The sequence below is a fragment of the Acipenser ruthenus genome, chromosome 23 (genome assembly GCF_902713425.1).
Source record: "Acipenser ruthenus chromosome 23, fAciRut3.2 maternal haplotype, whole genome shotgun sequence".
In the NCBI taxonomy this organism is placed as follows: Eukaryota; Metazoa; Chordata; class Actinopteri; order Acipenseriformes; family Acipenseridae; genus Acipenser; species Acipenser ruthenus.
In genome coordinates this window covers 15,098,687-15,125,599 of record NC_081211.1, presented here as the reverse complement: position 1 = coordinate 15,125,599, position 26,913 = coordinate 15,098,687, and the positions used below count along the sequence as shown (strand labels likewise).

The 26,913-nt window shown below is 40.4% G+C and overlaps 1 protein-coding gene across 4 annotated transcripts in view; it reads left to right on the top strand.

The window, feature by feature from the left end:
• Window positions 1–26,913, top strand: part of LOC117413331 (pro-neuregulin-2, membrane-bound isoform-like) — a 399,323-nt gene that overhangs the window by 304,953 nt on the left and 67,457 nt on the right. For all 4 annotated transcript variants that reach the window (XM_058996665.1, XM_058996667.1, XM_058996666.1 and 1 more), the window contains exons 2-3: window positions 8,767–8,929; window positions 18,912–19,030. In XM_058996665.1, the coding sequence (XP_058852648.1) occupies window positions 8,767–8,929; window positions 18,912–19,030 (282 nt within the window). The remainder of the gene's footprint in view (window positions 1–8,766; window positions 8,930–18,911; window positions 19,031–26,913) is intronic.

Here is a 26,913-nt window from a genome sequence, read left to right as displayed (position 1 = left end):
AGGAATCCTTAAATAAACATTCCCATAGTAAAAGCATAGTAGCACCGAATAGTCAACTAGTCAAATAGAAAAGTAACAGTCGACTCAAAACCTGGTAGTCGACTAATCGCACGTCACATGATTAGGAATTAGTTGTGAAGCTTGCGGGTTAGAGGAACTGAAGTGACGTTGCAATCCATTAACATTTAAAGGACATTTTAGAATATTAATATAGTTTTAAAAACCCCAAGCTAAAATATAGTGCACAAACAACAAAGTTGTACGAAACAGTACTTTCACATTATAAATTCGTGAGATATATTTTTTAAGTGACAATTAGTCAACCTATTTGTCTATTTTTAACCTAGAAGACACTCAAATTAATAGTCCTTCTATCTCTAAAGCACAGCAAAGTGTAATAAAGCACAGTGAAAGCATGGTAACGTATAGGTTAGCATTGTAAAGAACAGCAAGGATGATACAGCATATTAAAAAACATGGCAAACTATGGTAAATACACAATATAACCATGGGAAAAGCATGGGAAGATTGCAAGTGTACTGTGTAAATTTACATTGGTAAACTTGTATAATGGATAGGTCGTAACAATAGTATACATTGCCGGCAACAGACAGTATAGCTGATCTGAATACTGGTGCTGTTTTAATTATTACGAGGATTTTATGAAAACCAACTACTTTAACAGTGTATATGAATCTGTTTAGAGTATTGTTGTCTTTCAAAAAATCAGTAAATGCCAGGTTTAGACCGATGTGTAATATGATGCTACACTTGATCGAGTGAACAGACTCAAGCAACACTTACTTGACAGAGAGAGAACTGTGTTCTTTTGACAGATGCAGTATACCACACTATAAAATCCTATGCATTTTTAAATTACTCTACCTGTCAGTACTAAATGTGCATATAACTGTAGACATTATTATCATAATCAACATGATTTATAGTATGATAATACTAATGCACTTATAAAAGTTTACCATGGTATAGCTGTACACTCCTTTTGCAGTGTGCCTATGCTTTTCCCATTATTAACCTAACCCTAACCCTAACCCCTCCCTCATTGGATTGTGCAGTTTACTAACCCCTCCCTCATTGGATTGTGCAGTTTACTAACCCCTCCCTCATTGGATTGTGCAGTTTACTAACCCCTCCCTCATTGGATTATGCAATTTACTAACCCCTCCCTCATTGGCTTGTGCAGTTTACTAACCCCTCCCTCATTGGATTACGCAGTTTACTAACCCCTCCCTCAATGGATTGTGCAGTTTACTAACCCCTCCCTCACTGGATTGTGCAGTTTACTAACCCCTCTCTCATTGGATTATGCAGTTTACTAACCCCTCTCTCATTGGATTATGCAGTTTACTAACCCCTCCCTCATTGGATTGTGCAGTTTACTAACCCCTCCCTCATTGGATTGTGCAGTTTACTAACCCCTCCCTCATTGGATTGTGCAGTTTACCAACCCCTCCCTCATTGGATTGTGCAGTTTACTAACCCCTCCCTCATTGGATTGTGCAGTTTACTAACCCCTTCCTCATTGGATTGCGTAGTTTACTAACCCCTCCCTCATTGGATTGCGCAGTTTACTAACCCCTCCCTCATTGGATTGTGCAGTTTACTAACCCCTCCCTCATTGGATTATGCAATTTACTAACCCCTCCCTCATTGGCTTGTGCAGTTTACTAACCCCTCCCTCATTGGATTACGCAGTTTACTAACCCCTCCCTCAATGGATTGTGCAGTTTACTAACCCCTCCCTCACTGGATTGTGCAGTTTACTAACCCCTCTCTCATTGGATTGTTCAGTTTACTAACCCCTCCCTCATTGGATTATGCAGTTTACTAACCCCTCCCTCATTGGATTGTGCAGTTTACTAACCCCTCCCTCATTGGCTTGTGCAATTTACTAACCCCTCCCTCATTGGCTTGTGCAGTTTACTAACCCCTCCCTCATTGGATTACGCAGTTTACTAACCCCTCCCTCAATGGATTGTGCAGTTTACTAACCCCTCCCTCACTGGATTGTGCAATTTACTAACCCCTCTCTCATTGGATTGTTCAGTTTACTAACCCCTCTCTCATTGGATTATGCAGTTTACTAACCCCTCCCTCATTGGATTGTGCAGTTTACTAACCCCTCCCTCATTGGATTGTGCAGTTTACTAACCCCTCCCTCACTGGATTGTGCAGTTTACTAACCCCTCTCTCATTGGATTGTTCAGTTTACTAACCCCTCTCTCATTGGATTATGCAGTTTACTAACCCCTCCCTCATTGGCTTGTGCAATTTACTAACCCCTCCCTCATTGGCTTGTGCAGTTTACTAACCCCTCCCTCATTGGATTACGCAGTTTACTAACCCCTCCCTCAATGGATTATGCAGTTTACTAACCCCTCCCTCATTGGATTGTGCAGTTTACTAACCCCTCCCTCATTGGATTACGCAGTTTACTAACCCCTCCCTCAATGGATTATGCAGTTTACTAACCCCTCCCTCATTGGATTGTGCAGTTTACTAACCCCTCCCTCACTGGATTGTGCAGTTTACTAACCCCTCTCTCATTGGATTACGCAGTTTACTAACCCCTCCCTCAATGGATTATGCAGTTTACTAACCCCTCCCTCATTGGATTGTGCAGTTTACTAACCCCTCCCTCACTGGATTGTGCAGTTTACTAACCCCTCCCTCATTGGATTGTGCAGTTTACTAACCCCTCCCTCACTGGATTGTGCAGTTTACTAACCCCTCTCTCATTGGATTATGTAGTTTACTAACCCCTCCCTCATTGGATTGTGCAGTTTACTAACCCCTCCCTCACTGGATTGTGCAGTTTACTAACCCCTCTCTCATTGGATTGTTCAGTTTACTAACCCCTCCCTCATTGGATTGTGCAGTTTACTAACCCCTCCCTCACTGGATTGTGCAGTTTACTAACCCCTCTCTCATTGGATTGTTCAGTTTACTAACCCCTCCATCATTGGATTGTGCAGTTTACAAACCCTCTCTCATTGGATTGTGCAGTTTACTGTCACTTTCCTGAAGTAATTCTATCAGTTATTTTGCTTTATGCTACAGATGAAATGTTGCTGCTGCCTCCTGCTTCCTTATCACTTCCTTGCAGTTCAAACTCACACCAATGGGCTAGCAGCAGACCAGGTGACCCCATAGCACAGGTACCAGGATCCAGCAGTTTATCTATAGGGTTGGATTTTAAATATGTGTATATCTTGAATTAAGAAATACTTAAAGAAACTTAAATTCAGTGACAAGCGTTTCAAATGAAGACATTGTAAAAGACTTCTAGTCGAAACGTTTGTCACTGCTTTTAAGTGTATTTTATTTCTAAATGCAGTGCTATTGAGTATTTAATAGTTATGGATAATATATCTTGAATTAACAAACAAATGAAATATTTATATTCTAAGTACACTTAAAGGGGGGAGCAGTATATGAATAATGCATTGAATTTATATTGAATTATATCATCTATTCAAACAGTTGCACCATAGCCGATTGCAATGTACAAACGCTTCCAATGGCCACTATGTATCGGTTTCTACCGTGTGTATACTTGGTATAATGTTACCAATGCCATTAATATCCTATTTTGATGGAGAAAGTTAACTCCCATTGTATACTGCTGTCATATCTAATACACCTTTATGACTCTAAATTGTTTATCATGGCTCAATAATTTGGATAACAAGTACGGTTCAAAATATGTTGCCAACAGTTAAAAGATAAATCTTATTGTCAAGTAGAATCTGCAGAATTGTCATTTCCCTCTATTAAACTGCATTAAAGCAGCAGGTACTCAGGTGTGTCACAATGTATTTATGTATGAATGGGTTCCCTGCTTGAAAGTAAATGGACTATGTTATTCTTCAATCACATTCAGATTTGAATACCTGTAGTGTTGTCTAACATTGGTACAGAACATTGTGTATTTTTATTTAAAAAAAACACAAAACGAAACCTCCTTTTTATTTATGTAGTTTGATTAAATAAAAAAATACACTTGGTGGATATATAGAGGATATTCTATAGAGTACTATAGTTATTCCACAAATGAGAACGACCAAGTGAAATAAACACAGCACTCAATGTGTTCTGTTTCTATTACAAGTGCAGTGCATGGAAAAGAAGTTTAACCCTAAATAAAACAATCCAAGCACTGCTTTCCGTAGATCTGCCCATGCTTAGCAATGCAGTTTGGAACAGTGCGATTCTGGGGTTGGATTTCATTGAATGCAAGATACATTTCAAAATGAGATCAGGTATAAAAAGAATCCATCTGTAGCGTTGAATAACACTTGTTGTATAATTACTGTATATGGTACATGTCTGTAGAAATAGCAATGACGATTGCATAGGTGTACTATGGGAAAAGCATCACAAAGGGCAGTAAAGGAAGGGCTGGCAAGCCTACGGAAGAACAATGACAAATGAATAAAAGAAATGGGAAACTTTGTTATCATAGAAGAAAGAAACTTTGGCTTGCGTGTATTTAGGTCCATTGGAACCTAATATTTTGTATCCTAATACCAACCTAATTCCCTCTGAATGAAACAGGTGCCCTAAATGCCTTCTCTGGAGGTGTCAGTTGTCTGTTTTCTTGAATATGATCACTGTTCTATCCTTGTGTTAAAAAGAAGCACCTTTGCAATAGCCTTTCATACACAGAGGGCTTTGTGTGGGGTGTTGTGGTGTCCAGAGACCTGCCAGTAAGAATGTTTGTCTCAGAATATTGCTAGTTCTCAGTCTAGTGGATAAAGTCTGTATTTCAATCACTCCTTGCTTACTAAATATCTTGGTATCTCTTCAAAAAATGTCATAGTCCATGGGCCAAGACCAGAAATGTTCAAGTTGGCTGCACCCCCTGTCAGACGAAGGTTTTTTGGTCTAGATTACATTTGTGCCTGTTGCCATGGCGAGTTTGTGTCTGTTTGGCTTGGCGACAGTATATTTTAAATTTACCTCTCATATCTGAAAATACTTATTTTTTTAATGCATTTTCTGTGATGGATTCAGTTTCACCAAGCTACGCAATGTTAACTTCTACAAGATCAGTTTAGTTAAACAAGTGTTATTTATCATGTTTCTAAACATAATAATACTACTTATCCTGATTGTAGGTTTTTGATGTTGTATAAATTGCATTTATGGTCAAGTGCTGTAGTCGGTTGATAAGTGAAGACAGTAAAAGGAGGCAGTGTGGTCCAGTGGTTAAAGTCCAGAGCTTGTAACTTCATTTAAGCAATCTGGTACTTTTAAGGCAGAATCAAAGGCCAAATAAATAAAGAGTCACAATCGATGAAAGGACTGTTGTCCTCCAGTTTCAACACTGATGAGAGGGTCTGGTATAGCTTGTTTAGCTTCCAGTACACGTCTCCATATGGCAGCCTGGTAGTTTGCCCTTTGTATGTGCTACTTTAAGGCATCTCTGCATGGTAACGGGTTGCTCTGAAGATTTCTGCTGCAAAAGAGCTTGTAACAGCACTCATTAACTCCTGCTTTACCATACAAGGAACAGACAAAAGCCTCACAAGACTTGAATAGATCTTTGATTATATCAAACTGCTGCTCCAGTTGGTTCATTGACTGACATTGTCCTGCATTGTTGACAATGAAGTCAAAGGAGAGTTTCTTCCCCTTTTCTTGGAATGCACTGGATGTTGCACAGCCTGTTAAAACATGCATACCAGGCAGAGCTTCACACACAGATAGGCTCAAGTTCTTGCACATAGCTTCAGCATGGAAAAATCAGCTGCGTATTCTTGTTTCCGTGTGTATCAGAATTGTTGCTGGAATGTCCTTCTGCAAAAAGCAAGCCTGGACCAGCACATCAGTGTCGGGAGTCCTGATCACTGCAGTGGTGTTTCCCTCATCAGCTGCATGTTTGGCATAAAGAAATATACAAGTATCTGCCTCCTCATGTGTAGACTCCAATACCTTTATAACCTGATGCCAAGCCCTCCCATAGCTGGCATAAAACGTGTGGGTACTGTTGCTAATTTTAATCACAAGTGTTCCACTGCTAGCATGACAACTAGTTTTCTCTGTGTGCATCAGCAACAATCTCCACTCGAGAAGATCCTTGGAGACCTGTAAGGCCAGCAAAAGTCTCAGGGAAGCAAGAAAGGGATTGTAGAGAACATAAAACTGATAAACAACATCATTCAAGTCAAATATATGTTTATTTGTATAGCTCAGAAAATAATCATTTTAAATGGACAGTGATCTGGGCTACAGCGAGATCAAAAACTGAGCATCGAGAAACATATTCAATGCAGTTTTATCATTTTCAGCACACACCCTTGCAGTGAGGTCATTTACAAGCCCTCCTCTGTGTCCAACGTGGCACTGTCTATTCTGAATAGGCAACACAGAAACAAGCCCCTCTTGCATTCCTGAGCTCAAGCACCCCACCCATCCTCTCAGATTTTCTGCTGTAGAAAATAACATTGTATTATATATATATATATATATATATATATATATATATATATATATATATATATATATATATATATATATATATATATATATGTACCAAAATTCCTACAGGATTGTTATTTTATTTATTTATGTTATTTACTTATTTACTTGTGATGTAGCAGCTATATTTAAACAAAATACTGTAAAGCCATAAATATTTGTGACCAAAATATTTGGCGAATCACACCCAGAAAACGTATTTTGCTCCAGAAATGCTGGTGACCTGTTGCACTGGTATCAGTATATTACTTCATTATATTTACAACTAAGATATTCGTGCCAAAAATGTTTAAGTTTGTTTTCATACAAGAACAGCTAATAAAAGTCTTGCAGATATTTATGGCTTTACAGTGTATAAAGTCAACCTTGCCTCTGTTATTATTTTGACTGATTCATATATTAAATATGTACTGCAGACTCAGCTCATAGTGGAAAATTAAATGCCCCTCGGGAAGACTATTGTTACCTCCAGGGTCCCCCCTGTCTTCTCTCGGGTCAATCATTTTCCACTATAGCCCTCCTCTCCAGTCCATATTTACTATATCTATCCATCTATCTATCATATATATATATATATATATATATATATATATATATATATATATATATATATATATATATACTGTATGTATGTGTATATATATATATATGTATATATTGTGAGCGAGCTTGCCACTCACTCGGGTTCGTGCCCCTTTAAGAACTGCGACCCAGGACAGAGAAATGGAGGTTTAAAGCGCGGCTGCGCTATTTTTATTAAACAGAAACAAAATAAACACAAAACAAAAACCTAACTCCGTTTTTGGAGCGCTTACTATACACACTGGAACCTGACTCACTCGCAGGACGGCTACGCCGTTTACCTGCCCCAAACCTTCACAGGTTTAAACCGTACCTCTTTCTCCTGACTGCTCAGAAGCAGAGCACCTCTCCTGCTTCCTTCTACTCAGCAGCCCGGAGCATTCTGGCTTCACTCCTTAAATACCCTGCACCTGGTCCTAATTTAATAACAACCACCAGGTGCAGGGGATAATTAAACAATAAAACAATTAACCAATTTAAATTAATAAACAAATATAATTAAACTAAAACCAGTGTGCATTTTCACCTGTTTTCTGCGCAGGGAGGTTTTAACCCCCTCCCTGCTGTCTCACAATATATATATATATATATATATATATATATATATATATATATATATATATGTGTGTGTGTGTGTGTGTGTGTGTGTGTGTCATTGTTTATAATAATAATAATAATAATAATTTTATAAAAAAATGATAGTAGTACAGATCATAGTCATTGCTTTACTTCATTTTGTTGTGCTGGCTTGCTGTCATATTATAGAACACTTTCTTTGACAAATCAATATATGTTTTAAATCAGTCTGTAGTTATGAGCATTCAGTGTTTTAATGTAATTTAAGCCACGTTAAAAACTGTACACACACAAACATACGTGTACATTATTATACATGACTATATTTGTCAGGTTGAGATTAATTGATATGTTTTCAGGTGCAGGTAATGTACAGACGGACCACATTAATATACCAAAAATGTTTTTATTCAGTATTTGTAATAGGAGTCGAATTTCACAAATGAGAAGAATATTCTGTGTAAAACAAGAGATGCTACGTTTGGTTACATCGCATCCCATTGCCTCACATCAGCTGTGACAGAAAGAGACACTCACTGCAAAGCAGGAGGGTTTTTTTTGTGTGCCCACACTTCCTTCCTTCCTTCACCCTTCTGTTACCAGGGGAAGTCAGGAAGCAATTGTCACAGAGCACGAACAAACTAGATGCTGATAAAAGCCTGGTGTATTAATACAGAAATAAGTTTTAAAAAAGTAAACATCAAGAAATTATACAAATATTTCAATACAACTTTCTGTAGGGAGTCCTGGAGTATATTTATATTGAAGCAGCGCAACGAGTTAACGCGAGAAGGTTGGTTTGATAATCTGCAATGACAGCGTTCTACTGTCTGAAGAGCACTAAGGGTCCAAAATAGGTTGGTTTGCATCTAAATGGACAATTATTCAGCTTGGCAACAGGCAGAAATGGAATCTAGACATTAAAGAACACAATGATACCAAAAAAACATAGTCTGATGGGAGGTGCCAACTCACAAACTCAAGGCTTTCTGAATTTTGGACTATTAACAGAGGTGCTTTACAAGTGCAGTGGTACCGCTGGCCATTAAACAAGAGTCTTTCCCTGGTTGAAGTCCTAATGCGTGTGTCTCTTTCTCACCACAGCCTCTCCCCCAAAGATAAAGAAGATCAAGAACCAGGTCCTTCAGGAGGGAGAAAAACTCACCCTGAAATGTGAGGCCACGGGTAATCCCACCCTCACCTACAAATGGTACCGGGATGGAACAGAGTTGAAAAAGAGCCCAGAGATCAAAATCAAGTCTGGGAGGTAAATACCAGTCTAGTAGCTGTACAGCACACTTGCCAGTGCAGCAGCACTACACTAGCAATGCAGCAGCACTACACTAGCAATGCAGCAGCTGCACACTAGCAATGCAGCAGCTACACACTAGCAATGCAGCAGCTCCACACTAGCAATGCAGGAGCTCCACACTAGCAATGCAGCAGCACTACACTAGCAATGCAGCAGCTACACCGCAGCAGCACTACACTAGCAATGCAGGAGCTCCTCACTAGCAATGCAGCAGCACTACACTAGCAATGCAGCAGCTACACCTGCAATGCAGCAGCACTACACTAGCAATGCAGCAGCTACACCAGCAATGCAGCAGCACTACACTAGTAATGCAGCAGCTCCACACTAGCAATGCAGCAGCTCCACACTAGCAATGCAGCAGCACTACACTAGCAATGCAGCAGCACTACACTAGCAATGCAGCAGCTACACTAGCAATGCAGCAGCACTACACTAGCAATGCAGCAGCTACACTAGCAATGCAGCAGCACTACACTAGCAATGCAGCAGCTACACTAGCAATGCAGCAGCACTACACTAGCAATGCAGCAGCTCTACACTAGCAATGCAGCAGCACTACACTAGCAATGCAGCAGCACTACACTAGCAATGCAGCAGCACTACACTAGCAATGCAGGAGCACTACACTAGCAATGCAGGAGCATTACACTAGCAATGCAGCAGCTAAACACTAGCAATGCAGCAGCTCCACACTAGCAATGCAGCAGCTACACTAGCAATGCAGCAGCACTACACTAGCAATGCAGGAGCACTACACTAGCAATGCAGCAGCTCCACACTAACAATGCAGCAGCTCCACACTAGCAATGCAGCAGCTCCACACTAGCAATGCAGGAGCACCACACTAGCAATGCAGCAGCTCCACAATGGACTACACAGTACAGACTATGAATGTTGTATATTTAACCATCCTCAACAAATAACATGTCTCCTGTAGAATAGCTGGTATTCATAGGTATTGGCCTGTGGGCTAAACTATAGATGTGCAGTGATTGATATCTACCCATTTCTATACCTTTGTCTAAAGGCTTAATTGCATTTGCTGTTGTTTAAATTATATATGCAATGCTGTGCATTGTTAAGCATCATAAAGATCTCCATTCTTCAAGTAGCCCCCTGAGTACCCAAACAACAGACTCTGTGTGCAAGGAATGTCGTGACTGCTACACGCTAAAGGGGATTTCCATTGCTGCGGCTGTATACCATTAGCAGTGACCCGTGACAGGGCGTGTGGTAAGACATCTCATAACTACGCCTGGGTGCGTTGTATATAAAAAAATAAAAATAAAAATGATGATTTTTAAACTTTAAATGAAGTTGTATTGTAATGCAAACTAGTTCCTACACTTTGCCTTTAGAAGCTACACATTTGCTGGAGGAACTGATTACTACTGAGCACATCTTTCAATGAGGCAGTCATGCAGAATGTCACCCATAACAGAGTCAATCCAAAGCTGCTCACTGCATTATAATACAAACCGATCCTGATATTGGTGTGATAGAGCCATCTGAAATGTCTTTGTATGAGATGGCTTGCATCAGATGCATCAGATGGAAATGACGTCAACATTGGCTATTCTGTTTATTTATTCTGATTTAGCTATATGTTATAACATGATAATATAGGGTGTTGTGTAAGTGTAACAGTAGGGCAGGCAATGGTAATTTAAACAAAGGGGACCAGGAACAAAGCCTGCCTGCTGTTAAGAACCCAAGGAAGGACTGCAGGGAGCTTAAGAAAATGTGTTCAGGTTAATTAGGTAATTGGTTCATTGTAAATTCCTGGAATTCCATGCTTTCAGTGGGAAATGGAGGAGAGGGTTCAGTGACTCAGTTATCAGGTTAGATGCTATAAAAAAGCCTGGTCAGACAGATTACTGGGGCGTTGTGCTGAACAGAGTGAGGGACTGAGAAAACTGAAACTAAACACTTGTATGAATGTTACGGTGAAGCCTGTTGTGCAGGTACTTGGGGAAAGCTCAGTGGAGGTAAACAAGTATTGTAAAGGAAAGAGCTGCACTCGCTGTGTGGGGTGGTTATTGCATGTAAACCAAGCCACATTCATCTTTGTTTTAATAGTGTTTTGCACAGTTATTGTTTTTTTTTTCTGTTTTTCACGTCTGTTAAATGATCTTCATTGCAGTTAAAAAAAAAAGGAAAAAAGAAAAATAAAATCTCCTAGATCTGGAATGTCTCTTTAGTGGTGTCCATCTTATAATTAATACAATTGTGACAAACCTGCATTCAGCCTGGCACCCCTGGTACCCCTGGCCTCCACCTCTGTGCCTGTCATAGTAAAATACAGACTGATTTGCACTCACTCAGAGTGCTATTCGTGGGTATCCAGTCTCGTGAATACCTGTATGTTTTTCACCACTTTGTTGCCGTGTTGCGCAATCCTGTTCTATTTTAAACTAAGGTCCGATTCTTGGGTGCTCTTCCACAGTTGTGTTTCTGTGTGCTCTATCCTCGAAGCATTTCTTGGCACTGTTGATTTGTGAACTGAACAGGCAGGCTATTAACTGTGACTTGGAAGCTCAAGAAAGCAAAGCCAAAAATGTAATTAAACAGAAAAAAAGAAGAACCTGTTTTATTTCCAACTAGATTTTTTTGTGACAGTGCAAGCACCTTAAAGACAAATATAGTATACTGTAATACCTTTCTGATTATATTCGTTTAGTTATATTGCAATAATGAGATGGATACCACACAAAATAAACTAATGATGAAGCTTAATAAATCACACAAATAGCAAATCTCAATCTGCGTTTCCCCTAATGACTTCCACTGTTGTAACAGCAGAACAGCTGGGCTGCCACATCAACCTTCTGTCAGTCAGCTTGGTAAACTGTTGCCTTTTCAGACAACACCAGGAAGATTGGGTGACATACAGATCTGTTAGCAGACTGGTGGCAGTTACTGGGTTTTTATGAGAACAGCCTTTTTGTTTCTGAGGCTTGCAAGCTGAAGCACATCCTGGATTGATTGTGTTACCCAGCAATGAGTATACAGTGGAGGCAGATACATGCATACGTCCATATTTATTAATACAAATACAAATAAAATAATAAACAGTCACCCCTATACCATCAATGGTATTGGTGCGCACGCACATAGTAACCGCATAGCAACCTCAGAGCCGCTGAAAACAAACCAAGACAGATGCTGTTTCCTTTATTAATTGAAGAGTTGTTACCACCTATTTTTAATACAATGCTCAGGAGTTGTGTGGTTGTTGAATGCCACAACCACGGCTACATGAAAGACAAGCAGCTGTCATTTTTTTGAACTTCCGAAGAGGCTTTTAAGCCCAGATAGAACTTGGGAAAAGTGGCTTTCTGCAATACATCAGCAGTATGAAGAAGGGTCTAAAAATGGAGTCCACCAGACTCAAGAACCGTCTGCAGCGAACATTTTATTCATGGTAAACATGGTTGTACTTGCAGTATAAATTACTGTAATACACAATCATAATACACAATCATAACAAATAATAAGCACGATATTGTAGCACGTTAGTAGTGCGAAGATTAATTTTAGTAGTAAGGCCATTATGCATTAATTTACTCAATGCCTTTTTTAGTACTTCGTACTAGTCTACCTACATTAACATTAGGCAGTCCAAAATGAGTGATAATCATGGTCTGTGAAACCATACGAAATCACCCAGGGCTGGGTTGCACCAGCTATGAGTAAGCTCATACTTAGCTTAGTTATAGCTAGGGGTCTACTTAAATCGCGGTAAATTTACACATTTTTCGCTGGTAGGTTATGGAATAAAATTAGGATTTCGCAGACATTTCACAGACCTGTTTAAACATTTAATAAACCTAAGTAGACAATATTTCAGAGCACCATAAAAGCCTGAAAATAGTAGTACTTGCTTCCTTACTAAAACAGAGTGCTGTCATTTGTTAAAGGCAAGCATGCAACATCCCCCAGCTGCTGACATTCTCTGTCTGGTGTGGACTTGCCCATACATTGACACTGCAGGTTCTGCATCCACTGAATTGGTTGGAAGTTAAGGCAAGGCTTTGCCAAGTTATACAGATGTGGACATCTATTAGAAAGTTACAAAACTCAGTTATCCAAGGGCATCTGGCATACACAAAGAAAACGTGCCTATTCGAGTCTAACATTCTAACTGCAATTAAAAAGTAAGCAGCAGGTTGAAGCGAGGTGGCTGTGCCAGATCATTGTAGTACTGATTTAACTTTTTGTCTGCGCTGATTTTCCAGTTTGTTTTCTGAAAGCTGTTTATTTTACATCCTGATCAGCAGCCTCTGTAGTAGCCTTTTGTTTAATGTGTGATTCTGAAGTTATAGCGATCGATCGTATTTTCTCCAAAGACACATTACAAGATGTGCAAAACAATTACCTCCATCCGCATGTACAGTTTCTTTGGGGAAATATCTTGACACGATCAATCACCGAAATATACTTTGCTTTTTTTGCTTTGTCGTCCATTTCTGGTATTTTATCTCCAATGCTGAAAACTGAATTTTAGCAACTTAAATCAAACCAATGCAACACTGACTTTGTCCCACCCCCTACTGTACAGTACAGGTCACAGAAAAGCCAGTACAGACGCACTGATAGGCTGATTAAAACATCATTGTTATTTGAACAGTAAAAAACAGGTTTATTTATGTTTTTGCCTAAGTGCAATGTACACTGGACGGCGAAGCATTAAAAAAGGTCTATCTGCTGAAGGAAGATATGTAGTTTGCGTCGCTTGCGTTGTGCAGTAGTTCATTTAAACAAGGTTTCTTTTTTTTCTCTCCGTACTTGTCTGGTATGCATTGGCCCCTGAAAGAGGTGAATTTCGCATTGACTCCTCAATTTCCCGATTTCCGCAAAATCCTCAAAATCGCAATTTAGGTAAACCCCTAGTTATAGCGTAAGTCTTTACTAACTTTGGTTTTACACATTGCTAAACTTACACAGGTTGCACCAGGTAAGATAGTTATAACGTAAGGCTTAGTTGTTACTTAAATTTTACGCATACCTTCGGGTAGGTGTAAGCTGTTCGTAGAATCACATTCCAAGATGGCACAGCAACTGTTACTACCTGAACTTCTGTTTGAAGACGATTGTGTTGGAAGTTTTCAGCGTCAGCATGTTTTGCGAGACCATTGACCTTTATGACCATTTTAGATTTAGATGTGAGCAAAGTTTGGACGAAACTCATCAGAAGTTTTTTCAGATCGCTGGTTTTCCTTATGGAACGCAAATAAAAATAAAAACACCTTCCATGCATGAAGCAGAATACATAAACAGAAAGGGTTTCCACTCTTTGAATACACAATTGGTTTGCAATGCAGATTTGTTAATCACGAATTGTGTTGTAAAGTTGCCTGGATCCAAACATGACAGCTTTATTCTGAAGCATTGAAATATGTGGGATGAATCTGAAGTATGTTGATTTAAAAGGAAATTACTCTGAGAGTCAGGTTATCCATTAAGAAAGTGGTTAATGGTCCCTTTTCTCAACCCTAGAAATGCAAATCAAGAACGTTACAACGAAGCTCAGACAAAAACCTGCAATGCCGTGGAGAGGTGTATAGGTATTCTGAAGAAAATATGGGCGTGTCTCCATGTTGGCGCATCTTTATGTTCGTTCCAGCCACTATTATATTATTAGTAATAATATCTTCAGTGCTGATTGGTTACTGTAAAGGGAACACGTGATCGACTTGGAGTCTCTGCTCTTAGTAATAAACTAGCTAAGTTCTGCCTTAAGTATGTGTGGTGCAACCAAAAATAGGATGGCGCCTAGTTATCAACTAACTAGTAACTACTAAGCACTTAGTGAAGGCTTTATGTGTTAACTTACAGACAAACATTACACATAACTGGTGCAACCCAGCCCTGGTTCCTAGTTTAACAGGTACGTACCCAAATAAAAAATAAAAAATTACAGTAAAACAGTAAAAAGCCAACCCTGTCAATGTGTGGTGCCGAAGCTGGACACACTAGGGTTATCAGGCCATCAGAAACACCCACAGACAGGGCATACAATGAAGAGCATTACAAAGTAAAAACTGAACAACACATGAACACTAACAATCCCCGTGGGACACGGTTGCTGTACCCTTGAGCAGGGCAGTGTACTTTACCCACGTTGCTCCAGTGAAATTAACCCAACATATATATAGATGTATGATTAGTTTACTGTATGACTAATATTGTAAGATTTCATAAAACGAAGAGATTTGATTTTTTGGGGCTTTCTTAAGTCCTAGCTATTATTATTATTATTATTATTATTATTATTATTATTATTATTATTATTATTATTATTATTATTATTATTATTATCACATAGGTTGTCACCATAATTAGCCATGTCCACAGATCGAATGTTACACAGCTTGACAACGGTTTGTTTTCAGTGGCTATCGGTTGCTATGTGAAAGTCACTTGACTCCACGCAAACCTATAGGGGAAGCCAATATGGCAGGTTTTCAGTCCCCAACAAAAATGACACTCCAAAACCACAGTCCTCCATGCACAAAACTGTGCTCTGTAGTTCCAGGAGAAAGTGGTGTTCGTGTCTGTGCTGTGCTTGTGCAGTGAAGGCAAGTGCTCAGTGGCTGCAACTCCTGGGTCTCTCACTTCTCTGTAATACAAAAAACAATAACAAACACAGCGCTCCGGCGCGTTAGTATCGTCACCGTAAGGAGCCGTACTCACGTAACTGCATCCCCTCTGTACCACCAAACTCCTTCCTGCAATCAGCCCCTTGCCATGATTTAAGCAATCGTTGCCTGACCCGTATCTGTTCGCCATGGAGTTTTGGAGTACTTGCAGCTACGCGTCTTCCCAAGATGGCCGACTTCTGGTTTCCACCAACCGTCGAGTCCACCAGTCGAGGGGAAAACCTACAACCAACCTTACACTGCGCATTTCTGGGAGGGAAGGAGATTTACAGCTCAGATACCTTCGCTCTCTGTCACAACAGGGTACATTGTTTCTTAAGAGGGATATTGGGAGGCGTCTGTCCGTCCATCTGTGACTACTATGGACTTTGGCATGATACTGGTTGCTCTAATTCTGTACAGCCGTGGTTGTGTATATCATATTCGTACTACAAGCCACGCCACTGATTGATGGGGTTAGCATAGTACATAGTACATAAAGCTATGCTTTTACAGTCCTCATTTGCTCCTAAAATGGGATAAAAATGGCAACATTTGTTCCCAGCTTATTGATGATTGGTTATTGTTATCTGATATTTAATATTATCAATGTTTTTCAAAATTATACAACTCTTGGGCTTTGAGATCATTATCTCCATTAGGAGGCAGTGTGGTCCAGTGGTTAAAGTCCAGGGCTTGTGACCAGAAGGTCACCGGTTCAAACCCCCCCTCTGCCACTGACTGACTCACTGTGTGTGACCCTGAGCAAGTCATTTAACCTTCTTGTGCTCCATTCTGCGGATGAGATGTTAAATCAATGTCCTATTGTAAGTGACTCTGCATATAATGCACAGTTCACAGCCTACCTCTGTAAAGTGCTTTATGATGGTGGTCCACTATGAAAGGTGTTATTATGTATTATTATTATATTATGACCTTTAGATAAAAAGATAAAGCCAGGGTCAGTGGCATCCACTTTGAAACACACATTCAGGGACATCTCTGGAAGACAGAGCCAGGGTCAGTGGCATCCACATTGAAACACACATGCAGGGACATATCTGAAAGATGAAAACACACGCTTACTGTTCAACGTGTGTAGTGATATAAGCTTGTTAAAAATATACCAGACCAAGCAAGTGCTTAAAAAGATTACGTTTGTGTAACAAGGTCTTACATTAAAAATACGAGGACTAAAACCTGCAAACTAAATGTGTTCTGTGGCAGTGTAGTGACAATGTATTGTCTGCATCGTCCATCCATTTAAAGAACTACAGACTCAAAGACAAACCAGATACACAGACAGCAGCCAGTAGAATCAGGGCCAGTGAATGTGCTTCTGTGCCTTATACACGTTTCTCAGAGTAAAATCATAGCAAAGTATAAGAAAGCATATAATATGGCAAACTATGGTGTAAAGTAAGGTAAATGCATAGTATATCCATTGAAAATGCATAGCGCTATACTTTTATAAGGGGTTTCAAGACTGATGTTCAATATTTATTACAATCTATTGTTGCTGGGAGTATTGTGGTCTGCTAACTGGTTCTGCTAAGGTTTCTTAGAGGAATACTGTATGGTTATCCAATGGGGTTTCTGTGTAAGTGAAGATAGAGACAGAACATGGGTTCTGTATGCAAATCTTCTACTCCAGTGTAATACATGTGTTTAAGAAGTGCATTAAAACGTATTAGAAGTCATGTCCCTGATGAATGTATCAGTAGCAGCGACAGTATTTTGCAGAGTGGTGTCTCACACTCAGAATGTCAATGACACATTATTCAAATGTTGTTTATCGCATTGGGCATGATACATGAAAAATGGAGACCATAAGCTTTCTATCATTAAAAAGTGAACTTTGAATGCTCTTCCAAATGATTAGCCTACCGAACTCACAGTGCACAGTGTTGTCCTGGATGCCAGACTGTCTGCATGAATTCATTACATTCCGGTCTACCTGCCCTGCTTTGACCTTTACTGGACAATTTCAACAGAAAAGGGAGTTTCACTTCCCATTCATTATAAGAGCTTTTTGTTTGTGTTTGTTTTCTTAGTTTTAATGACTGTTAGTGTCCCTTGGCTTCCTCTAATCATTCTGACAGTGCTGTCTCTTGCACTCCTTGTATGACAGACCAGAGGAAAGGAGAGCATTATGAATGGCTAACACCTCTTGATAGATAGCATCCTTTAAATTCATTTTGTAAGCATTACATTGTGGCTGACTCACTATAACTGTCTCAGGCTGAATTCTCATGTTTAGTGTTGATACTAATGTCCCCCCACTCATCCCCATAAAGGATTCTTCAAACACAGCTCCACAGCAGTGACCGCTGCTGGCAGAGACCATACTAGCCAGGTCCAGTCTGACGGCAGCATCAATCCTGGCACTGCCCGACATTAACAGACAATCATTAATAACAGTAAAGAGTTCAGCTCACAGCAGGCTTGCCTGTCTCCAGACAGTGCAGAAACGACCAGGAATATTCTCTCATCTTGAAAGCTGCAGTGTTAAAGGGAAGACAGAAAGTATTAAGGGGAGCTTTCTCAGTGCTCTCAGTTTGTAATAGCTGCATTGTTCTGTGCATTACTTTATTACAGCAAAGGGGATATGGTGGAGCCATATATTAACACACACATATAATATGAGAGAGAGAGAGAGAGAGAGAGAGAGAGAGAGAGAGAGAGAGAGAGAGAGAGAGAGAGAGAGAGAGAGAACCGCTTTTATATTTTCAGAGGTAAGGTTTTCTTTAGTATATGAGTACTGGAGGTATTAGAAGGCACAACTTGTTTTAGATGAACTCGTAAGGAAATTCTTCAGAGAATGAGTTCTGAGTATATCATGTCTTACTGAGTATATCAGATCGTGTCCGTCCCTCAGTCACACTGCACAGGGTGAACAGGATCGCTGACACACTCTGAGTCTCCTCTAGATGCTTGGCATTGCATTTGGTTATAATCTGATACACTCTCAATGTATACATATATACCATCAGGTATTGAGCGATTATGATGGTCCTCTGTACTGGTTGTGTGTGCACACTTTAACAATTGCAATGATGTGTTCCCTTTCAAGTACGAAATGTAACCATTACCGAATGGGTATTTACCTCCTAAAGTATTTTAAAATGACAGAGTTTGAATGTAAGAGAGTATTTTAAAATGAGAGTTTGAATGTAAGAGTATTTTAAAATGAGAGTTTGAATGTAAGAGAGTATTTTAAAATGAAAGGGTTTGAATGTAAGAGAGTATTGTTATTGTACTCTCACCCCTTGTGTTGTGTTTGCTTTGACCAGGAAAAATTCTCGGCTCCAGATCAGCAGTGTGAAGTTAGCCGACGGAGGGGATTATACCTGCGAAGTGGAGAACATTTTAGGCAAAGAAACTATGAAGACTACTATCAGCATCCAGAGCAGTAAGTTTAAAAAAAAAACTTCCATAATCAATGTGCAATTTGATGTCGTTATGGTGCTTGTAATGAACTCACACTTCGGTTACTGAAGGTATGATATGGTATGATACTGAGTGACAGAAGTACACAATTTACCCTGACTAATGTGAGCGGTATGATAGTGAGTGACAGTAGTGGAGGCAATTCACCCTGACCAATGTGAGTTGCAACCAGGATCCATGAAAAGTGTCTTATTAAAAAATAAAAAGGTTGACTTTAGGTAAATGCGGTTTACTTGCGTTACAGGTTTGCCCTGTCATCAAAATCGAACCCAACACTCTTAATTGATCTTCACCTACTTTTACCTATACAGTCTCCTTTTCCAACAAGAGATCAAAAAATGATTATTTTTAAAATGTCTGAACTGTCAGCATCACGATATACACCAAGGCAATTTATACTCCTCAGGTCAGCCTCCGATGTCTGGTCAGGTGCATTGTGGACTCTAGTTTCTTAACAGTAGCTTGCATATGGTTCTGGCACAGAAGTATTTAAAAAAAAAACATCTAGAGAAAAAGCCAGGTTGTATAATAATGAATCCAACTGCCATTGAGTCAGTATGCAATTGCAACGCGATACAAAAATGTAGCAGGGATAAGTGATGGACTGTCTTAGTATTAGCTTATGGTTTATGAATTTTCCAAATAGTTTGTTACTAGTAAACTGAGTGTTTTAAAGGTTTTCAGGATTTCTGGATCTGATTACTCACAAAGACTAGGCGTCTTTGTTCTAGGTCCACTGTGTGTATGTGTACTGACTTTGTAATTAGGCTGTAAATCTATGTTTAAGAAAGTAAACATTTATACCTTCTGTGTAAACGATTGTACACATTTTCATTGAAAAAGCAGACTTGTTTTCATGTGTTTTAGTCATCTTCATATTTTTCTTTCAAACATTGACATTTCACATATTTAATACAGTGGTTTCCAAAGCATCAAGAGGTACTATATGTAAGGAAACCTTGAATAGAAGATAAAATAGGCCATTTTTGGTTAAACGATTCGTAAAATACCACATGGTTTGGAATTCTTATTTTCATTACTGTTTAAATGGTTAAACCATTACATCCTGAGCTGTAATACAAACACCGATGACAATGGACTTTAATTGCAGTTCAGTTGCCAAATGGACTATATAATCGGAGATTCATAATCATAAACCAACTGGGTCACAAGTCTGTTTAAAATGATCCATACACAGCGACCCACCTAACTCTGAACCCTGAAAAGTCTTAATAGCAGTGCAGACTAACAGCTGCTTAAGTCTAATCCATATGTCATTGATTAGTGTCATCACTGACCCCAGCCTGCATTAGTGATGCTGCTGCTTATGATTCATGCGTGTGTCATTGAGCTGCTCAGACCAGTCACACTGCACTGGTGCCCTCTCTGGAAGGGATCACAGTGATAAGTGTGGAGTGTGGAGTTCAGGCAGGACTCAATCAGAAGGGATCACAGTGATAAGTGTGGAGTGTGGAGTTCAGGCAGGACTCAATCAGAAGGGATCACAGTGATAAGTGTGGAGTGTAGAGTTCAAGCAGGACTCAATCAGAAGGGACCACAGTGATAAGTGTGGAGTGTAGAGTTCAGGCAGGAGTCAATCAGGTTTGTGCTCAGCTCGAGTGCGGGCACGCCTAGAAGACCTCACAGAAGTGGAGGGAGTGACAATAACAGGAGTGATGGCAGCATAGCCTTGCTTCCCTTTCAAGGTGTTCACACACATGTAATTTTTCTAAATCCATTTTTAGCTTAATACAACTTTTTTCCATGTGGTCGTAAGAACATGACTCATAAAAAACAAACAAAAACTTAAATAAATAAAAAAAAAATGTTCTGGAGCATATGGTGAATTTACCATGAAGGCAGACCTAGTATTATTGTATTCACGGGGCGGAGCTATGCCACCTGATAGTGTTTATTGACAGAGTTAGTAAACATATACACATGGAGAGAGGGGCTCCGCCTCTTCCAGGCCCAACATTTACTTGATCGATAGACACGATAAACAGGAGGGGGGCCACCGTCTTTGAGGTGACTCGACATACGAGAGGGGCACCGTCTCTGAGGTTACTCGACATATGAAGAGGCTCGCGAACCGGAAAGAAAACATGAATTAGTATTGATAACACAAAAGAGGTTCCGGCTCTTCCTGACCCAACATATACAGTAGGGGGGTTCCGTCGCTGAGGAGACCCGACAAACAGGAGGGGGGCCACCGTCTTTGAGGTGACCCGACATACGAAGAGGCTCGCGAACCGGAAAGAAAACATAAAGTTAGTATTTGTTAAAACATATAATGCGTGGTGTTCCGCCTCTTCAAAGCACAACATAATAGAAGGGGGGTTCCGTCGCTGAGGAGACCCGACAAACAGGAGAGGGGCCACCGTCTTTGAGAAGACCCGACAAACACGAGGGATGCCACCTCTTGGGTACCCTCACATAGAGGCATCAGACCTGAAAGAAGAATCCCAAAAGAAACATACATGCAGATGGAAGGGTTTGACCGGGGGTCCCCTCTGACTCATGGAGAACCCTCCTCTATGAGGTAAATGAAGCGGAGCTTAACAAAGGGTTGGAGAAAGTGGAATCACTAACCCCCCAGAGGAGACCGATGCAAAGGCGGTTGAGATTGCTAGAGGAGGAGGAAACGAAAAAACACAAGACAGCGAGGTAGAGGTGACTAATGTTTAAATAAGGTAGGTTTAATTGGTGACAGCAGATGATAGGTTGTTGGTGCCTAGCTCCGCCCCCTGAACCTCACCTATAGTTTAACATTTATCTGCATGTATTATTGTGGCACCTCAACATGTCATCTTTGGCCTGTCTCTGGAACTGGAGGCCCCGCCTCTCACCGTGGAGTGAAGTGGCGTGGACCTTCAGGATAGCATATGCCCACATGTGTTTTCTGTGTTTTCACATCTGAACTACAACCGACTCACAATTAAATGCAATCTACCCTATCCATATAGGAAATCATTTTGGAAATAAGTTTCAAATTTTCATTTTCAATGGAAATAAGGATTTGTTTACAACGGATGGCAACAGCCTATAGTGATGTGTGATTGGAACACATTTTATTTTTACAGAGCCCTCCACAAGTCCACAGTTTCCACACCACCACTGGTGGAGACACCCACACGATGTGTACAAGGATCACACTACAGCTGAGACACAAACATATCTGCATGTGTCCCTTTCATGTGGCGTTCTTGTGTATAAATACAGCTTTTACCCATGGCTTGCTCAGGCTGAAGTAGGGTTGTAAACACCTCCCTTCTCCAGATCCCCTGTGGTATGTATAATCCCTGCTGATTCCCTTCTGCCTTCTCTTTAGAACTGAATCACACTCATCTCCTCTAGAGCCCCAGCACCTCCCATGAACCTCGCTTCACCTTCAAAACACAAGCCAAGGGAAACACCCGTGGAAAGTGACCAAGTTGGATTTCAATCCTTCAAGTTTTCTGTGAATAAGTTTTACAAAATTGAATTATAGAACAATTTGTATTGAAAAAAGTATCAATATATTATATTTAGGGCTTCTGTTTTTCGGGTTTTATTAATTGTATTTTTTGGTGCTTATTTTTAGCTATTTTTAAGTTTTATGTAAATCGTTTTTTGTGTTTTTTATATACTGTATGAAATTAGTGTTTTTGGTTACTTTCCAAAATGCTTGAGCGTTTTTTTTTTTCTGTCACAATATGTATAGTAGTAACTCGACAGTACTTGCACACTTAAGTTGTATCTTCTTTTCTTTGCTGTCTTCCACAACGAACTCCCTATGAGGTTTCCAGTAGAAATGTAGGAATGTGCTGTCACTCAGTAGTTGGGGCGGGTTTAAAGTATTCAGAATGACTCAATGATATATACAAGTCAGGAAGGCGGAAAACAGCACTGGGAAATGTATGTGTTATTATTTTTGTAGTAGGTTTTATTTTGTAATAGAAAAAGGGTAAAGTCAACGTGAATTAATTAACCATTTCCAGTTTTTCCGGTGTTTTCCGGTGTTTATTGGCTATCCACCAATTTCATTTTTTTATTATATTATACTATGTACAAAACATATTATATAGGTCAGAATATATTATCACACTGTAATATAACTGGATGTACTTCTGCCTCGGGTGCTTTGTAAGTGTGGAAAGTTGCTGTGAGGAGCAGCTGGTGTGTAGATTAGCTGTTGGTGGACCTGGCCCTTTTCATCAGTAAGTGCTCCTGAACACCGTGTTCAGGGCCATTGGGGGGCAGTGTGTCAGTTTTCAGCATTTTGTTCTTCCAGTGTGTGGTCTCAGAGCCCCTGTTGGTTTTCTAGCTGTGGAAGCCAGCTGGACGCTGGAGATCCCGTTGCTGCTGCCACAGGCCATGCACAACTCATTCTTTTTTACTGTGTGACTGAAATGCAGTTTTGATTTTACAAGAAATCTTCTTAGACAGCAGGTGCAGTCAGGCCTGGTTGTAAAACCCCCCAGATCAATTCTATTGATTCCTGCCATTTGTGTAGCAGAGCACTTGCTTTCGATAGACTGATTTAGTACCTCACAGCCTGTTTCTGAACACAGCCAGGGTAGATATATGTGCAAACTACGAGGTTGCTGCCCAGAAATGTATTTCAGTAATTGAGACAGAAAACAAATACATTTAGGGTGGTACTATAAACGAGGTCACGGTACTGGAAAAAGATTGTATTAACCTTAATATGGCCCCTAGAATACAGATAGGAGAGAACATTTGTGTTGCTGAGGTTGATAATAAAATGTGCAGTATAAAGACAAACTGTAGATTTACAACACTACCGTACATTAATAAACACATTGTAAGTATATGTTCTGCTTAGCAAGGAATAGGAATGAAATAAACAAAAAGAATAACATGTCTAGCAATAGTGTTACTATCCTTTCAGATAAATCCAGGCTTAAGAATGATTGATCTGTCTCAGAAACCTGTCATGTTGAGGTATTAGAAGTAGACATACGTTTCGCCTAATCCATTCCACTGCTGAAATTACGGACCACCAAGTCACCTGGGGGGGGGGGGGGGGGGGGTTGCAAACTGCATTCTCAGCTGTGTGCGTCCTGGTTTCTACATCTGCACCCAAGCAGTATGAACTCCTAAGGGCCCTGTAGTCACCCATTGAGGGGAGCTTAATAACAGGAGCATCAAAACCACTTCTCCCTCTTAAGTCACACTAATCAGATGGAGCTTACTGGGCCAAAGAATCAAAGGAACGGCCTCGACGCGGCAGGTTTCACCTTGTTCTCTGTGCCTAATCTGCCAGGGTCGACTGAAATTTGATCAGCATGAGCATGAACTGTGCTTGCTCTTCCCTGCTGGTACACAAGTTCTGATTGCTGCTCCCCAGAGACCCATTCCCCAGAGCCTAGGTCAGAGCTGCCAGCCCACTAGCAGGAGTGTCTTTGGTATTACTGTAATCGATTACTCATCCCTCCTTGTTGAAAAGACATATTCACACCCGTGGCACTTGAGTCCAGAGGATTCGCTCTAATTTTATGATGCATGCCTTGGAGTGGTGTGTCAGCAGTGGTAGGAACAGAGGGATCAGAGGGGCTAATTTGTGCGCTGCCTCACAGGGCTGCTTTCTGTTAACACTTCATGTGGCAGATACATGAGAAGCACAAGCTCCACACAGGGAATGCAGTTGTCTCCGATAAGAAGTTGATAAACTCCAGCTACTGCTTTGGAAGATAAAATATAGGTATTGTCTGAGATGTTCTGCACATTTAACAGAAGACAGAATCATTTTTTCACCCCTTCACTTTTGATTAATAGCAAGGACACTGAAGGAAAAGGTTTCTATTTCAGAGCTTTCAGCGGCATGAAACATAATATAACAACAAGTGTTTTGTTTTAATGCGGTTGAAATGGGGAGTCTCATGGGGAAGCCCATATACTGAATGTGGACGGACACGCTTCTATTTTGCCTTGTGTTTTTTGTTTCTGGATGCTGCTGGCGAAGCAGGATAATGACTAAAGTGGTGGAGTTCAGGCCGTCTGCTCCTGTGCAGATTCTCCTGGTCTCGTTTTGCGCCAGAGACATGGAAGGGGGGACCAGATCACACGTCCAAAGTGGCAGGATAAACTCCCCGGGAGGGCCCTCCAAGAGCTGCTGCTGCTGCACCTACGTGGAGAGAAACCAAGTGTCCAAGTGCTTCCTTTCTGACAAGGTCTGCCTTATTCCGCTTTTACTCTGCTTGCTCAGTTTGGGGCTGTGTATTATTTTCTTAAAGTGGGTACTGGCCCATGGATCGCTTCGAAGCAAACCCTCAGACCTAATGGACCTAAAAGGTGGCAAACAGTATCCGACAGAGGCTTACCTGCAAACCACAGCTCTGCCAGAACAGTTCGGTAAAGGGGCTGTGGATGTGTTGACACCAGGTGCTTTGAGCACTAGCTCCTCTGCATCTCCGACTCCCAGCGTGACCTTCCTTACCTCGGAACATACAGACAAGCAGGTCAGAACCCATCTTTCTCTGGCTACACAGATCCAAGCACAGCCTACATCTCAAACAGAAAACATTCACACAGCAGAGGAGTTTTGTAAGTGCATCCCTGCCTTTCTTGTTTATTGTGTTGTGTAATAACATGTTCCTTAGATTTGTTTTAAGGTGTTCTTGACACCACTCTGTAGAAAAGTTTCAGACAAGACCAGGCAAATCAGTAGGGCCGGGATTTAGGTAACAGGAGAAAGACAAATAGAAAGACAAATTAAAAAAGAAGAGAAAGACAGAGTTCATGTTGCACTTTTTCGACTGTGCCTGGCTGTTTACCTTGGGGATTGCACATTGTTTGCATACATAATGGGGTTCCGTTCGTGTAGGCTGGTTTGGAATGTAATATCATTAATATCTTTGTTTATAAGGCCTTCTCTGTGCTTCTAGAAGATAATATTCTAGCTGGCTGGCCCTTTCCTGGACCTTGGTTTAAACCGCTTACAAACATTGTCACGCATTCTTCACAATGTCAGCGAGCCAGATGTGTTTGGCTCTGTTATTGTTTAACTTGAACTTTTTAAAGTACGATGCATTTGAAGACATCTAAACATTTATGTGAGGGAAATGTCAGAATTAGCAGTTTCTATGCAGGCAGGCCTCCCCAGGGCAGCACTTTTGAAATACCCCAAGAGATCCTTTTTACCAGCAGCTCCTGAGCTGGAGCCATGGCTGTACTGTGAGCAGACACACCGTGATAAAAAAAAAGAACCGCGAATGTATAGTGAAGCACAGGCAAGCCACAGAGAATAAATGGGACTGTGGTAAAGCATGGTAAATAAAACGTGGTTAATCAAGCTACAGAACCGAACATACGTGCAATCAGCATGAGAAAATCCTGGTTTACTACTACCTTATCCAGCAAATATACAATGGTGCAGTTTTACCCTTTTTTAATAAAAATAAATAAATAAATAAATAACGTTACATAACCTGTAACAAGTAGGCAAAGGGTCTGTAATTAATATTTAACAAACAAGCGCCTTAGACCTCAGAAATACCTTAACTCCATGTATTGTAGCCTTTCATTTTTTCCAGTCGTGTGCTGCTGTCGTTTTTAGAATGTTACAGCTAATAAAATATAAACGTCTGTTCTATCATGTTCTGTTAAAGATTAAAATATGAGTTTACTAAAGGCTTCTATAGTTTATCGTTCTCTGCGCTATCAGGAACCAAACCTGACTGACAGTCCAGTTTGTTTAAACCACACTCCCTGAAACCTGCTTGCAACCACATCAGTCTGAGACACGCAGTACATACCTGCAGCAACAGGAGCTACGCATGATTCCAGCTCTGCTATAGCTCAGAATGACATTATACTCAATTTACAAGATCATTTTACCAT